Source organism: Dermochelys coriacea, chromosome 3 (genome assembly GCF_009764565.3).
Source record: "Dermochelys coriacea isolate rDerCor1 chromosome 3, rDerCor1.pri.v4, whole genome shotgun sequence".
Taxonomy (NCBI): domain Eukaryota; kingdom Metazoa; phylum Chordata; order Testudines; family Dermochelyidae; genus Dermochelys; species Dermochelys coriacea.
This window is the reverse complement of record NC_050070.1, coordinates 93886389-93903433: the sequence shown is the minus strand read 5'-3', so window position 1 is coordinate 93903433 and position 17045 is coordinate 93886389. Positions and strand designations below refer to the sequence as shown.

Genomic DNA, 17045 nt, shown 5'->3' with positions numbered 1-17045 from the left:
TCACTACATGGTAGAGCTGAGGCCGCAGCTCAGTGGACCCTTAGCTGAGGTGGTGGCTGAAATGCCTAAGGAACACATGAACAAGTATGAACTGTTTAAAACCAAGGCGAGAGTCAGAATGGGGCTAACATCCGAGCATTCCCGTCGGCGGTTCAGGGCCCTAAGGTGGAAACCAGACGTGCCATTTACCCAACATGCCTACCACATTGTGAAACATTGGGACACCTGGATATCAGGAGCAAGTGTTAAATCTCCAGCAGGATTTGCCCTTCCTAATGCAAGTGGAGCAGTTCTTAGAGGGTGTTCCTGAGGATATAGAAAGATGCATCATAGATGGGAAGCCCAAAATTGTAATTGAGGTGGGAGAGATTGCTGCCAAATGGGTGGAGGTGGCAGAAAAGAAAAAAACTGGTTGCAGTTGGAGTGGATACCAGAAGGGACAACCTCACACCACACCCTACTACCGGGGGCAGCCCAAGGCCCCAACTACCCCCCAGGAACCTTCCAGACAACTTATCGTCCTGCCACACCATTCTCCAGCAACCCACCTCGCCCGAGTGACCTGTCAGCTGGACAGTGTTTTAAACGTAATGAGCCGGGGCATGTAAAGGCCAACTGCCTCAAGAACCCCAACAAATTTCAGTTCATTGCACCAGAATCACACCAGAGGTCCTCAGGCCCAGATACCCTCGGAGCGGAGGGAAACTGTGAGTGTGAGTGAGAAGAAAGTCACCGCGTGGAGGGACACCGGAGCACAAGTGTCAGCTATCCATGCTTCCTTGGTGGACCCCAATTTAATCAACCCAGAGATCCAAGTGATGGTTCAACCCTTCAAGTCAAACTCTTTCGATTTGCCTACAGCCAAGTTGCCTGTCCAGTACAAGGGCTAGTTAGGAACGTGGACTTTTGCAGTCTATGATGATTATTCCATCCCCATACTGTTGGGGCAAGACTTGGCCAATCATATGAAGCTAGCCAAGAGGGTGGGAATGGTCACCCACAGCCAGGCTAAACAAGCCGTCACGCCTAGCTCTGTTCCGGAAACTTCTACCATGACCCGGTCAGAAGTGATGGACCTGGACCCCAGGCCAATGTCTGCAACAACAGTAGTGGATCCAGTCCCAGAGACCCAGACAGAGCCAATTCCAGAACCGGAACCGGCAGAACAACCAGCACCAGACCCATTGCCAGCACTGAATCCAGTTCTTGCAACCCCAACACCAGAGGGCCCCAGCAAACCTGAACTGGCAGCAGCCGATAACCCTACACCAGAGGCTCAGCCAGAGCCTGAACCTCAACATAGTGCACCGGCGGAGAGCGGTTCATAGTCAACGGAAACAGCTCCACCCCCTATATCGCTTCCAGAGGGACCAACCCTACGTCCACAATCCAATGAGGAACAGATGTCTCCAGCATCAAGGGAACAATTCCAGACCAAACAGGAAGCAGATGAAAGCCTCCAGAGAGCTTGGACAGCAGCCCAGAGCAACCTACCACCTCTCAGCTCTTCTAATCGATCCGGGTTTGTTGTAGAAAGAGGACTTTTATACAAGGAAACTCTTTCTGGTGGACACCAGGAAGACTGGCATCCTCAGAGACAGCTGGTAGTTCCAATTAAGTACCGGGTCAAGCTCTTGAGCTTAGCTCACAATCATCCTAGTGGCCATGCTGGGGTGAACAGGACCAAAGACTGTTTGGTGAGGTCATTCCACTGGGAGGGACTGGGCAAGGATGTTTCTACCTGTGTTCAGTCTTGTGAGGCATGTCAAAGAGTGGGAGAACCCCAAGACCAGGTCAGAACCCCTATCCAGACACTCCCCATCATTGAGATTCCATTTCAGCGAGTAGCTGTGGATATTCTGGATCCTTTTCCAAAAAAGACACCCAGAAGAAAGCAGTACATACTGACTTTCATGGATTTTGCCACCCGATGGCCAGCAGCAGTAGCTCTAAGCAACACCAGGGTTAAAAGTGTGTGCCAGGCACTAGCAGACATTTTTGCCAGGGTAGGTTGGCCCTCCGACATCCTTACAGATGCAGGAACTAATTTCCTGGCAGGAACTATGGAAAGCCTTTGGGAAGCTCATGGGGTAAATCACTTGGTTGCCACTCCTTACCACCATCAAACAAATAGCATGGTGGAGAAGTTTAATGGAACTTTGGGGGCCATGATACGTAAATTCGTAAATGAGCACTCCAGTGATTGGGACCTAGTGTTGCAGCAGTTTCTCTTTGCCTACAGAGCTGTACCACATCCCAGTTTAGGGTTTTCACCATTTGAACTTGTATATGGCCGCGAGGTTAAGGGGTCATTACAGTTGGTGAAGCAGCAATGGGAGGGATTTACACCTTCTCCAGGAACTAACATTCTGGACTTTGTAACCAACCTACAAAACACCCTCCGAACCCCTCTAGCCCTTGCTAAAGAAAACTTACAGGATGCTCAAAAAGAGCAAAAAACCTGGTATGATAAACGTGCCAGAGAATGGTCCTTCAAAGTAGGGGACCAGGTTATGGTCTTAAAGGCGCTCCAGGCCCATAAAGTGGAAGCATCGTAGGAAGGGCCATTCACTGTCCAGGAGTGCCTGGGAGCTGTTAATTATCTCATAGCATTCCCCACCTCAAACCGAAAGCCTAAGGTGTACCATTCTCTAAAGCCCTTTTATTCCAGAGAATTAAAGGTTTGTCAGTTTACAGCCCAGGGAGGAGATGATGCTGAGTGGCCTGAAGATGTCTACTACGAAGGGAAAAGTGCTGGTGGTGTGGAAGAGGTGAACCTCTCCATGACCCTTGGGCGTATGCAGCGACAGCAGATCAAGGAGCTGTGCACTAGCTACATGCTAACATTCTCAGCCACCCCAGGACTGACTGAACGGGCATACCACTCCATTGACACAGGTAATGCTCACCCGATTAAAGTACAACCTTACCGGGTGTCTCCTCAAGCTAAAACTGCTATAGAATGGGAGATCCAGGATATGTTACAGATGGTGTAATCCGCCCCTCTGTCAGTGCATGGGCATCTCCAGTGGTTCTAGTTCCCAAACCAGATGGGGAGATACATTTTTGCGTGGACTACCCATAAGCTAAATGCTGTAACTCGCCCAGACAATTATCCAGCGCCACGCGCAGATGAACTATTAGAGAAACTGGGACAGGCCCAGTTCATCTCTACCTTGGACTTAACCAAGGGGTACTGGCAGGTACTGCTAAATGAATCCGCCAAGGAAAGGTCAGCCTTCACCACACATGTCAGGCTGTATAAATTTAATGTACTCCCTTTTGGGCTGCGGAATGCACCCGCCACGTTCCAAAGACTTGTAGATGGTCTCCTAGCGGGATTAGGAGAATATGCAGTTGCCTACCTTGACAATGTGGCCATATTTTTGGATTCCTGGGCAGAACACCTGGAACATCTACAAAAAGTCTTTGAGCGCATAAGGGAGAAAGGACTAACTGTTAAGGCTAAGAAGTGTCAAATAGGCCTAAACAGAGTGACTTACCTTGAACACCAGGTGGGTCAAGGAACTATCAACCCCCTACAGACCAAAGTGGATGCTATCCAAAAGTGGGCTGTCCCAAAGTCAAAGAAACAGGTTCAATCCTCCTTAGGCTTGGCCGGTTATTACAGGCACAATACAGCCAAATCACCACCCCACTGACAGACCTAACCAAAAAGAAACAGCCAATTGCCGTTCAGTGGCCCGAAGAGCGTCAGAAGGCCTTTAACCAGCTTAAAGCGACACTCATATCTGACCCTGTACTAAGGGCCCCAGACTTTGACAAACCGTTCTTAGTAACCACAGATGCGTCCAAGCGTGGTGTGGGAACAGTTTTAATGCAGGAAGGACTGGATCAAGAATTCCACCCTGAAGTGTTTCTCAGCAAGAAGCTGTCTGAGAGGGAAAGCAACTGGTCAGTCAATGAAAAAGAATGTTACGCCATTGTCTACGCTCTGGAAAAGCTATGCCCATATGTTTGGGGACGGCGTTTCCACCAGCAAACCAACCATGCTGCGCTACAGTGGCTTCATACCGCCACGGGAAATAACAAAAAACTTATTTGGTGGAGTTTAGCTCTCCAAGATTTTGATTTTGACATCCAACACATCTCAGGAGCTTCTAACAAAGTGGCTGATGCAATCTCCTGTGAAAGTTTCGCAGAATCAACTGGTTAAAAATCGTCCTTGAGATGTGGAAAATATTGTTAGTCTTTATATACTTGGTTGTATATTTAGAGGTGCATGTGTCTTATTAACTCTGTTTTCTCATAGAGCTCCAGGAAGAAATCACAGCCAGCATTTCACCCTATCTGTGATTTGGGGGGGCGTGTCATGAATATAAAGGGAAGGGTAAACACCTTTAAAATCCCTCCTGGTCCAAGGCAAAACCCTTTCATCTGTAAAGGGTTAAGAAGCTAGGATAACCTCGCTGGCATCTGACCAAAACGACCAATGAGGAGACAAGATACTTTCAAAGCTGCGAGGGCGGGGGGGGGAAACAAAGGTTCTCTCTTCTGTGTGATGCTTTTTGCTGGGAACAGAAAAGGAATGGAGTCTTAGAACTTAGTATGTAATCTAGCTAGATATGCGTTAGATTCTGTTTTGTTTAAATGGCTGATAAAATAGCTGTACTGAATGGAATGTATGTTCCTGTTTTTGTGTCTTTTTGTAACTTAAGGTTTGGCCTAGAGGGATTCTCTATGTTTTGAATCTGTAAAGGTACCTGTAAGGTATTTACCATCCTGATTTTACAGAGGTGATTCTTTTACTTTTTTTCTTCAATTAAAATTCTTCTTTTAAGAACCTGATTGCTTTTTCATTGTTCTCAAGATCCAAGGGTTTGGGTCTGTGTTCACCTATGCAAATTGGTGAGGATTTTTTATCAAGCCTTTCCCAGGAAAGGGGGTGTAGGGTTTGGGGAGGATTTTGGGGGGAAAGACGTTTCCAAGCAGGCTCTTTCCCTGTTATATATCTGTTAGACTCTTGGTGGTGGCAGCAATAAAGTCCAAGGGCAAAAGGTAAAAGAGTTTGTACCTTGGGGAAGTTTTAACTTAAGCTGGTAAAAATAATCTTAGGGGGTTTTCATACAGGTCCCCACATCTGTACCCAAGAGTTCAGAGTGGGGAAGGAACCTTAACAGATGCACGTATTTGTTTACTGTTATAAAGTACTTATGGGTGTTGGGCTATTCGTCTTAACTTAAAATAATCATTAAAGCACCTAGGTTTTGGTGTTTTTGTTTGTGTTTTTCCAAGGGTCATGGAAGAATTACGTGGACTTTGCAGAGAGGAAAATTAGTTCAAAGTCTAAGGGCCTAATTTATCACAATGAATTTTACTCCAGTTTTATACTGATTTAAATTTAATGGACTTTTTATGTTCATGAAACCATCTTCAGTGTAGCTACACTGATGCAACACTGGAGTTGCTACAATAGAACCCTGGGTCTACACATCTTGACATTGTTATGTTTGGATTATTATATTAACTTTCAGATTCCCATTTCTTAAAGTACCTGATTTGTTGTGATTCACAATCTAATTATTTTTATTATTATTTTGCTGATTCTTTGTTTCTTGGAGAAAAGAAACATGCTTTTATGCCAGCAATAGTTTGTTGTTTGTCAGAGTTCCTTAACGTTCTCCTACAGGTTGTCTGCAGGAAGGTTATGCTGGCTATGACTGGTTTGCGTCTTCTGTATTTCTAATAATGTCAGGAGAGAGAGAGAAAACATTAACATTTCTTCAACGATTTTCCAATCTTCTTATCTCAGCATTTCTCTGGCTGCGAAGACTGCATCTTTCCGTAAGACTTTAAAAGCTTTTCTTTTTAAAGGTGGTTTTGAAATTTTTTAAAGGAATGTTTATCAGTTTCACTGAGTTATTGTTTCACTTTTCATTAAGATCCTCTAACTAACTGCTTGTCCCTTAAAAATTCTCTCAGAAAAATATAGATTTGACATTTGTTCAAATGGTTGTTTAAAGGCAGTGAAATAACGGGTAGACTTATGGCAGTGTTATTGAATGTTAAAGTTGGCAATAAAATAAACTTTATTAGTTGTGTTAAATTCTTTGTGTAGGGAGAAGGTACTATTGAGTGGCCTTTTTATTATTATTACACTGTGCAAGTTCATTGTTTTGATTATTAGCTTTGTTGTATTATAAAATCAATAAAAGGCACAAAATATCAGAGTTGTACAGAAAAATACTAAAATGCTCTATTAATTAGAAACTTCCGTACTGACCAAGTACTGAATAATTCCATATTTCAAATGGCTCGTATTTAAATCAAATGGCTGGTATTTAAATCAAGCTAGTTACACAAGCTCCATAATTTTCATGCTTTGTTAAATATGATGTCATCTATTTTAAAAAATCTCTTTTGTTTGGTATTGTACTTTGTCAGGTTCTGTGACTGGTGTAAATTAAACTATCAGCTATAGTCAGTCACTAGAAAATTGTGGGCTTATTAGATGATTCTCTAGCTCTTTTTCAAGAGGGTGTTTGTATATTCGTACTTGCAGTACATACCGTATGAACAGCTCCTGGTCCAATTCTGCTGCTGTTCCAGCACTGAGAAGGTTGGCTTCATTTTGTGAGTCTGTTTGTGCTGACCATCCTCCATACTGAAGTTCATCCTTCATAGCTAAATTAACAAGTGTGAAACCTCCAGGCAAAAGTATAAAGCAGTTTTAGGCTAAAGATCCCCCACATTAAATGTTAATTAGTTCCACCAAAACATTAATATGTACAATCCAGAACTCACCTCTACCTCCTCTTTGCCCCAAACAGGAGTCTTAATTTCTCCCATTATGTAACTCTCAGTCCCAACTGAGGTGTCCTATATGAAGTGGGAGGTTGTATTATACATGCAACCTCCTGTAAGCCAGGACCCAAAGGAAAAAGAAGGAAAAGTTCAAAGGAATGCACGTCTTCACCAAGCCAAAAACACATTACTTACAAACCACACACCGATCTGCCCAGCACATTCCACGCTGGTAACCTTTCATTCCCCATTCTCCCATTCAAATAGAACTTCACTTCTACCCTCCATATATATTCTCCTCCACATACACACACCACACCTGGGCAAATCATGACAGCTCCATCCAATTCTTTATCCACTATATAGGATTGCAAAAAACATCTGTCTCCTATTCTCCACTCCCTCATTTATAAACAACAGTCTCTATGTGTCTACTTGGGCAATGAATGGGGAGGGGGAATCTCACCCTTCCTACTCACAAAGTTAACATTTATTAAACCATATATGTAATAAGGAATTGGGCTGTCAACCAAGAGAAATAGCTGGTAAACTTTTTTGTAACAGTTTCTCTCTTTACAGTTTTCCACACATTTTACCACACTTTTCTCCTGCTTCTGGTACCAACGAATATTTACTTATTTAGTAGTGTCTTTTAAAGTAAAATCATACATTTTCTTCTGAAGTAAGTAACAATTATTATTTATTGTTTGCTTTGTTGGTCAGGTACACCTATCTATTGACACAGCAGAATCTGGCATCCACCCCATCTATTTTTGCAGTGCTCACTACGTTGAGATGTTGCTGAAGGCTGAGTTGCCACTTGTCTTTTCAGCTTTCCACATGTCTGGTTTCACTCCATCACAGGTAATTTACAAAAGCATATTAAAGCATTGTTAAATGTTCGACTTAAATCCACAAAATCAAGGATATTCAGAGAAGGTTGAAGCTACTATGGCTCAGGTATGTAACAAGCTATAAAACCCAGCCACAATAAAATGACTAAAGAATAAAGTTTTAGTCTTCAGCCACACAAAGTAAATTGGTGTGAAAATCAGATAACTATTCATTTTGTAGGCTTTTTAATATAGATTTTTATGTTTAGGACTAAAAGTATACAGTTAAAACATTTTAAAATGGAAAACAGTTGACTTCAATGGAACTATGCCAATTAACTTCAGCTGAGGAGCTGCTCCTTCCTATTTTATGCAAAAGCTTGACCAAAATGTGCTGGATTTTTTAATGAAATCAGAAGGGGTAAAAAAATCTCAATGGCATGGTCATTTCCAGTAGGAGGCTAAATTCTGTAGTACATTTGTATGGTATAAGACAATTCAGCTTATATTGGAGTTAAAGTTCCTGATATCACAACCAATCATTACAATTAGGTGAAAAAGCAAGCCCAAATCCATATATTAATGTAATATTAAGGCTGAGATTTTATTCAAACACAGCAACTGTAGGTCCTCTCATGCGTGTTTCTATCGTGCTTTGAAGATGTAAAGTCCCATGTAAGTGCTGTTGCTTCTAGAGATTTACTCAAGGCTATGGATGAACAAACACACAGGCTCTTCTTCACCACCTTACGGGTGGGGAAGGGTCTTCTTAAGTGCTGGGAAAGATCAAGAAAAAGTCTTACAGTTGCACTGGGCTTAACCCATTAAAAGGGTCATTTTGTGCCAAGATTTGGGGGCTCAAGTGTGTTCTTTATGGGAATGGATGTGGATGTGATGCAAGAATTGATTAAAAGAGAGAAAACATGAACTCATCAAGATTTACAATGTCTGAATTTGATTCTACTTCCTTATGTATACTGCTCAGTCTTACCCATAAAGGATAAAATTTAAAATATAAGAAAAAGCTGCCTTTCAAAGTGAAAGGAACGGACTGTTTTTTTAAAATGAGAAAGGGGAGGAAGTATAATAGCACAAGGCATCAATTCACACACGGCCTGATCCAGCTGTTGTTGAAGTCAATTGTCCTTGTCTAGTTCAGGATTAAAAATTTGTTGTTAGTACCTGTTAATGAACCTATCCTTACAACACACTTTTTATCGTCCTTTAGACAAGCATAGAGAGCAGGATCTGGCCCCAATAAAGGTTAATTGCCTGAGTTTCAGAGATGCTGAGCATTCCCAACTCCCACTGGATTCTCATTCCTACAGGACAGATGCTCTTATCACAGAAAAGCTCAGATAAAGGGAATGAATGTCTTAGTATTAAATCATTGGACTGGGATTCAGAGCCTTTCTGTGCAATCTTGAGCAAGTCACTTTAAGGCCTCATTATCAAAGGTGTTGAGATCAAGAATTCCCAAGTCAATGAGAGTTGTTGCTGCTCAACTCATCTGAAAATCAGTTCCTTAATTTCTTTATTCTTCAGTTCCCCATCTGTTAAGTGGAGGTAGTAATATTGCCCTACCTCCACAGGGGTGTTTTGTGGATAAAATCATTGTACGTGAGGTGTTGAAATACTACAGCGATGAGCAGTTGAACAACCTATTAACTAAATAAATCAATATTGGCATTAACACCCTTATTGGAAGTCTCAGCAGGGATGTTAAAAACTCAGTGAACATGGAGATTGAACTAGACCTCCATACAGTCCCTCCAGGGTCAGGGTTGAGGCATACTGATGGGGCCATATAGAGAAAGGTACGGCACAAGCAGAATAACGCACACTATTAAGTGGAATAGAGGCTTTCCCTCCAGGGATCTCACTCTCACAAACACTGCATTTACTTTTAATAATAATAAATAATCCGTCTTTAGAAAAATATGTGATATAATTTGTATGCTAAGTTTTATCACAATTCACAGTAATACCCATGGCAAGAATAAATTTTTAATGGAAACACATAACTAGAATGGACACCACTGTAATACGCACACATCCTCTGGCTACATTATTGTGTTATTTTATTGCAAAAAATAATGCTTCATTTAACTATGAAAGCAACTTTAACATATATAAATGTCAGTGTATAGGAATACACAACTGAATGCAATCTCATTCTAAAGCATAGTCATTGTAATCTAATTAGTAACACAGTACTTTCTGGTTTCAGAGTAGCAGCCGTGTTAGTCTGTATTCGCAAAAAGAAAAGGAGTACTTGTGGCACCTTAGAGACTAACAAATTTATTAGAGCATAAGCTTTCGTGAGCTACAGCTCACTTCATCGGATGCATTGCATCCGATGCTCTTGCTTATGCTCTAATAAATTTGTTAGTCTCTAAGGTGCCACAAGTACTCCTTTTCTTTTGACAGTACTTTCTGCTTCTTCATATTTTTCAACACTTTGGGGCTGATTAACAACGGATTTGTGGTCTAGAGCTAAATGAAGTGTGCTGTACACAAGGGATTAGGCAACAAATGGTGATTTAGAAATGGAAAAAAAAAACAAGCTGCTAAATCCTGTGTCTCCCATACCATTCAATTAAATCCAATGGTGCCTCAGGGAAGGACCTACCATTCATTTACAAGGCACATAAATTCTTTAATTTAAAGGGAAACACACGTTAAGTATACTTTCAAAGACATCCATACCATTTAAAAAAATCTTAAGAAAATTCAATACATAAAGAATAGTTTATTTTTTCTGTCATTAAACTTTGAAATTTGTGTTTCAACTTAAACAATTATAGATTCATAGATACTAAGGTCAGAAGGGACCATTATGATCAGCTGGTCTGACCTCCTGCACAACGCAGGCCACAGAATCTCACCCACTCACTCCTGCAAAAAACCTCTCACCTATGTCTGAGCTATTGAAGTCCTCAAATCGTGGTTTAAAGACTTCAAGGAGCAGAGAATCCTCCAGCAAGTGACCCGTGCCCTTGCTACAAAGGAAGGCGAAAAACCTCCAGGGCCACTTCCAATCTGCCCTGGAGGAAAATTCCCTCCCAACCCCAAATATGGTGATCAGCTAAACCCTGAGCATATGGGCAAGATTCACCAGCCAGATACTCAGGAAAGAATTTTCTGTAGTAACTCAGATCCCACCCCATCTAACATCCCATCAAAGGCCAATGGGCCTATTTACCATGAATATTTAAAGATTAATTAATTATCAAAATCATGTTATCCCATCATACCATCTCCTTCATAAACTTATTGAGTTTAATCTTAAAGCCAGATAGGTCTTTTGCCCCCACTGCTTCCCTTGGAAATTCCAAATTCCAAAACTTCACTCCTCTGATGGTTAGAAACCTTCGTCTAATTTCAAGTCTAAACTTCCTGGTGGCCAGTTTATATCCATTTGTTCTTGTGTCCACATTGGTACTGAGCTTAAATAATTCCTCTCCCTCTCCGGTATTTATCCCTCTGATATATTTATAGAAGGCAATCATATCTCAGGAATCAGACCCACTTTCATAACAACTATACTCTAGAGGTCAAATTCTGGAGCTACATGTTCAGTTGCCGATTAAGAGTATTTCCCAGTTATGGACCCTGGATCTGGGTCTTTCCTTAATATGTTAATTCTTCTATTTCCACTATGCAAATTCCACAGTAGTTGGCATGGTCCAATTTGGCTCCACAGCCACAGAAGCCTATGCATATTTCCCTTCACCCTCTTCCCCCACTGCCCCGGCATCTTCATAACAGACATGAGGACAACCAACCCCTTGCTCTGATTCTTCCCAGTCCAACTGCCATATGTGTCCCATCCTGCTAGGGCTAATATCAGCAGAGTCACTGAGCCTTTCTAACCTTCGGATGAGGGCCAGATTCCTTCTGAGCTGCTAGCATTGAGAGAGAGAGTACGTGAGAAGGGTCACCATGGCCTGAGAAGAAGTCCAGCTGGCTGGCATCTCTAAAATGAAGCCATCATGTAATAACATGTTTCGCCTTCCTCTGTAGCATGGTTGACTTGAGGGAGGCTTCTCTGCTCCTTGAAGTCTTTGAACCATGATTTAAGGACTTCAATAGCTCAGACATGGGTGAGGTTTTTCATAGGAGTGGGTGGGTGAGATTCTGTGGCCTGCGCTGTGCAGGAGGTCGGACTAGATGATCAGAATGGTCCCTTCTGACCTTAGTATCTATGAATCTATGAATCTATATCTCCCCTCAACCTTCTTTTACTTAGGCTAAACAAGCCAAGCTCCTTGAGTCTCCTTTCACAAGACAAGTTTTCCATTCCTCAGATCATCCTAGTAGCCCTTCTCTGTACCCGTTCCAGTTTGAATTCATTCTTCTTAAACATGGGAGACCAGAACTGCACACAATATCCCAATTGCCTGTATAGATGTACATTACTGGATTACATGTATTGGGTTCTTCTATATAGCAGTGTCAATTGGGGCTGAACATGCATTATTTCAGGAATGATATCAAATGAGGATCATGCTCCCTCCTGCACCTCAGTTCTTTTTGACTATCGTAAGCAGTGAGGTCAAACTTCAAAGCTCACTTCATTATCCTTTTTCGAAACCCCTTTTTCCTGTTAGCAGAACAATAGTTGTTAAGAAGAGAATACGTTTAGGACACTTAATCTGGAGGTTTTTTCACTTTATGGGTCAGTTTGTTTTGTTGGATTGACTTTGTTGGTTAGGGCAGCACTGTTATGTATCACTTTTGCATTGTTCCAAGCTACACAATATTGAGACCAACATGTCTGAAGCCAGTAGCTGGCTTTGAATTATTTTTGATCTTATCCTTCTCAGACCACCTCTTGGAGAGTCACTTGTTCTTTTAAACCTCCCAAGAGGTGTGAGCCATATGGGAAGTTCTCAAAGGAGAACAATGGTTACTGACCTTCATGTGCTAACTGCAGTTCTTTGAGATGGTTGCCCACAGGAATTCAAACTCACTGTGTACCTTCTTTAGAGCGTCAGGTGAGGGAGTCTTGAATATATGGGAATGACTAAAGGGCATTGGGAGCCACACCTCTTTTATGCTCTTACATCCCAGTACAAGGGAAGAATTTAAGACCAACACTGCTTGCTACAAACTTTTGGGTTTGTGCACTAGAGGCACACTTTTCTTAAGAGTGGGGATCTACACAGGCCTCTCTTCAAGAACCACAGTTACTCTGGTAAATAATATTTTTTTATTCAATATACCAACTACATAGTGTATCCATTTTAAATGCATATAGTAAGCCGGGGTTCTCTGCCTGTTAGTCATGACCACCAACCTATGGGTTGTTTAGGGGTTCTGGCTAGATCCTGGCTGGATGAGAAGGGGGCATAGGATGGTCTTGGTGTTGAAAAGGGGTTTGTGGTATAGAAAAGTTATTAATTTATCGGTGAATTACTGTAAGAAATTGAATTTGTTTTTATATTTCCCTAGATTTGTCAGCAGTGGCTAGCTCAGTGTTTCTGGAATTACGTGGACTGGAGCGAGATCTGTCACTACATTGCTACATGTATTTTCCTTGGTCCTGATTATCAGATCTATATGTGTATATCTGTGTTCAAACATCTTCAGCAAGATATTCTGCAGCACACACAGACCCAAGATCTACAGGTTTTTCTCAAAGTAATGTTTTTTCTTTAGATTACCAGATTAGAGGAAAGCTACACTTTCCAGACTGAAAAGAGATACTATTTTGCCAAACAACTGAATTTCTAGTATTGGTTTTATTTTAGTCTCATTCCTCTCTCTCCCCCCTCTCTCATGTCTGTTTTCCATGAGGAACAAAGGGCCTTCACCCTGCCTACTATGTTTGCTGATCTCCTGCTGCATTCTTAGCTTGTTCCCATGTCATTCTGATAGCTTTCAGTTCTGCTTCTTTTGTGTATTTTCATGTTATCCTTCGTCTACTTCATTGTCTCTTCCCCTGGGAATTCCAGTCCAGGGCCTCTATTGCTATGTTATTCAGATCTTTCCTCCATTTATGTCCTAGCCATCTCAATTTTTTAATGTAATTTTCTTTCCTATTGGCTTCTGTTTCGTCATTCTCCAGAGTTGTTTGTTTGTGACTTTCTTTCTGGCCACCTGATATTGAGGATTTGTCTAAGGCAGCTGTTAATGAAAATGTGGAATTTAAATAATATACTCATAATAAGTCTCCAAGTTTCAGTGCCACATAGTAAGACCAACTGTACAGTGGTGTTATATATTCAAAGTTTAGTTTGGAGGGAAAGATTTCTGTTTCTCCAGATTGGCTTTAGAGTTACAAACGTATGTCTGGCTTTTACTCTTCTGGTTTTAAAGTCTTCATCTGTTTCACCCATTGTACTTACAGTGTTGCCAAGATATTTGAAATAGCAGACTTCTTTGTCAGTCTCGGAAATTTCTGTTGGTGTTTCGTGTTGTGTGTTGATTCTCATGGTTTTAGTTTTCTTGGTGTTGATTTTTCAACCTTACTAACTGTGCAGAGGCCTGGCAATCGTACGTTTGAGCTTTCATGTCTCTGTTGGTATGGTATAGCAAGTTGATGTCATCTGCAAAGTCAAGGTCCTGTTAACTTGTGTGACAGTCCATTATCTGATCCTGTAGTCTTTTTCATTACCCAGTCCCCTACCAGTAAAAAAGATCATAGGTGACATAAAACAATCTTGTCTGACACCTGTAGTAGTCTTGAATGATTTAATCAGTTCACTTCTATGTATTACTTGGCACGTCATATTTTCATAAAAGCTCTGAATGATGTTCAAATATTTCTAAGGGAAATTTCCATAATGGCACAGCAACTTCCATAAAAGAGTTTTATCCTCTGTATGGCTTTTTGGAAATCTATAAAATCAATATGAAGTGGTAAATGCCATTTGATCAGCAGTTCTATGATGACACATAGGGTTACTATTTGATCTATACATGATTTCTCTTGTTTGAACAATACCTGTTGTTGAAACTGTGACCCTACCACTTTCTTTATTCTGTCGAGAATAATACCTTTAAATACCTTAGTTGAAATAGACAGCAGCTTCCCCAGTTTTTACCCTTACTGAAGTCTCTTTTCTTTGGTAGCTTCACAATATGATCCTTTTTTCACTTGTCATTTACTTATACTGTAGGGGTCTTACAATATTACAGTAGGTATGATACATAAGTTTCAGTATGATGTACTGTATTGCTTACTCCTGGAGGGATTCTGCTCCAAAAAATTCAAAATTCTGCATATTTTATTTGTCAAAATAATGCAATGTACTCACACCAGTTTCAGTTGTTTGGGTAATTTATTTCAACTACAAAACAGAAAAAAGTCATAATAACTATTTAGCATTTCTTAAACAGATGAAAGTTAGTAACAAAGAGTTAATAACTAATACCCTGCATTCCAGTTATAATTCTGGAATTTCATTTAAATTACATTATAGAACACCAAAAAGAAAAAAAAAAAAAGAGAGAGTGTTGTTTTAAATTGCTCAGACTTTCACACATGAAAGTCGTATAGTTTTGCTAATCATTATCCCTCATTTCTGTGCAATCCAGTATTTTCATTTAAATTATAGTACAGAAAATGGAGCCTTCAAGTTTTTGTCACTTAGTGATTTTCTCCTGCTTGAAAGGATCAAATTGTACAGTGAAAAACTTCTCTCTTCATCTGCAGAATTTGAGACAGCACTTATGCAATTCAAGGCCAGTTTGGCGATAACTGGAATTCTCTGTGTCATTGAAAGTCAAAACACTTGGAAGTCAACAAAAAATAGGTTGACTTGGAATAGTTTCAGGCACAATCTTTTCCTTACAATTTTAGCTCCTGTTGAGGTACCTCAGAAAAACCAGGTATTGCTGGCAGATTTTTTTTTCATTTTTCTGTGCAGGGGGCACAGAAAAGTGGGGGCTATATGAATTCTGTCAGGAGTAATTGCTTTCTTGTTTTTCAAACCATGGCAAGGCATTTCAAGTGTACTAAAGGTATTAGAATGTGAAGGGATGTTGACTTGTTCATCATCAACATCACCTTTGTTATATCATTTTTTTTAATCAGGAAAAATGGTTCATATAACTCATCATTTGTAGTACTGGTGTTCATAAAATGAAGATTCTCTTATACACTAGAAGTGCCACCCGCATGCCACACTGGGTATCCAGTGCTGATTTGTGTTTGGAGGGGAGTATGATTGTAAGTGCTTTGAGGGAAAGTCAAAGGGATGAAGAAAAGAAAAGGAGATGCCAAGACAACAAAGGAGGAAGAGAGCGGCAAAAGAAAAAATAAATCTTATGTCAGGAACAGTCCATCTTATTATTTAGAGACATAAAGAAAGTGGTTAGGGTTTTAGAGAAGGGGCAAATCATCGGACTAAGGTACTTTAAAAATTTCTCTCACATTTTAGCTCCTATTCTTTTATTGTATAATGGAAAAGATTCTTGAACCCTGTAAGGGTACATGTGACTATTTAGAGAATTTTAAGAGTTAGGGTTAATATTATCTGGTGCTGAATGTAATGCTTGTCTGTAGCTTCTTTTTTATGTGCAAATGAAATTGTCCTCATATTTTAAAGAATTTTTTTTAAACTGGAATAGTAAGGTAGGTCAGTATGGAAAGACAGTGATAGTTATAAGCAAAATATTTTTTTTTTTTGCTGACTGCGGTGGTTATAAGCAAGATAAATAATTTTTTGCTGACAAATCATGATCCTTTCCTTTAGAAAATATAAGTGGCAGCAGGTAAAAAAATAAAATATACAACCATCAAGCACTATACCATATCTTTGTATATGATAGAGAGGGTTGGGGATTCTATACATATCAAATGACTCCTATTAATAAGAAATGGAGGAGATGTAGCACATCTAAAGAAATGGGAAAATGTATATTCAACTTCTTTTGCAATTACTATGCATGCAGAAACTTTTAGACTTCCATTTTATGAATGCTGTTTCAGTACAGTAAGTGGATAATCCCTGCACTGAGAAGTTAAAACTCAAACCTGGACTTGTAAATTTCAAGAAAACTAATCATTGACCAACAGCATTATGGGTATTAAACCTAATTAACCCTATTGACAGTCCATAAAATTGCTGAACTTGAATTAATAAAATAATAAAGTAGATCAGTGGTAGGCAACCTGCAGCCCGCGAGCCACATGCGGCCTGTCAGGTAATCCACTGGTGGGCTGTGAGACAATTTGTTTACATCAACCATCCAGACAGTTTGTTTACATTGACTGTCCGCTGGCACAGCCACCCGCAGCTCCCAGTGCCCGCAGTTCGCCATTCCCGGCCAATGGGAGCTGAGGGAAGTGGCGCAGGCAAGAAGCAAGAGAGACTTTATCCTTTTGGAGGAGGCCTTATTTGTTCAACCGTCTATATCAAAAAGCTGGAGACGACAGATGCCAGTACATCAATCACTGAAAAGAAAGGAAAAAACTCTGGGTTCTTCTTCAAGGAG

At 40.6% G+C, this 17045-nt stretch overlaps 1 protein-coding gene across 12 annotated transcripts in view; it reads left to right on the top strand.

Annotated features, from left to right (window-relative positions):
• TBC1D32 (TBC1 domain family member 32) overlaps window positions 1-17045 on the top strand; it is a 199474-nt gene that overhangs the window by 171402 nt on the left and 11027 nt on the right. For 8 of the 12 annotated variants that reach the window (XM_043510889.1, XM_038396853.2, XM_038396852.2 and 5 more), the window contains 3 exons: window positions 5651-5805; window positions 7489-7629; window positions 13056-13244. In XM_043510889.1, the coding sequence (XP_043366824.1) occupies window positions 5651-5805; window positions 7489-7629; window positions 13056-13244 (485 nt within the window). Of the gene's footprint in view, window positions 1-5650; window positions 5806-7488; window positions 7630-12427; window positions 12622-13055; window positions 13245-17045 lie in introns of those variants that run through there. The other 4 variants (XM_043510892.1, XM_038396855.2, XM_038396854.2 and 1 more) reach the window with 2 other exon arrangements.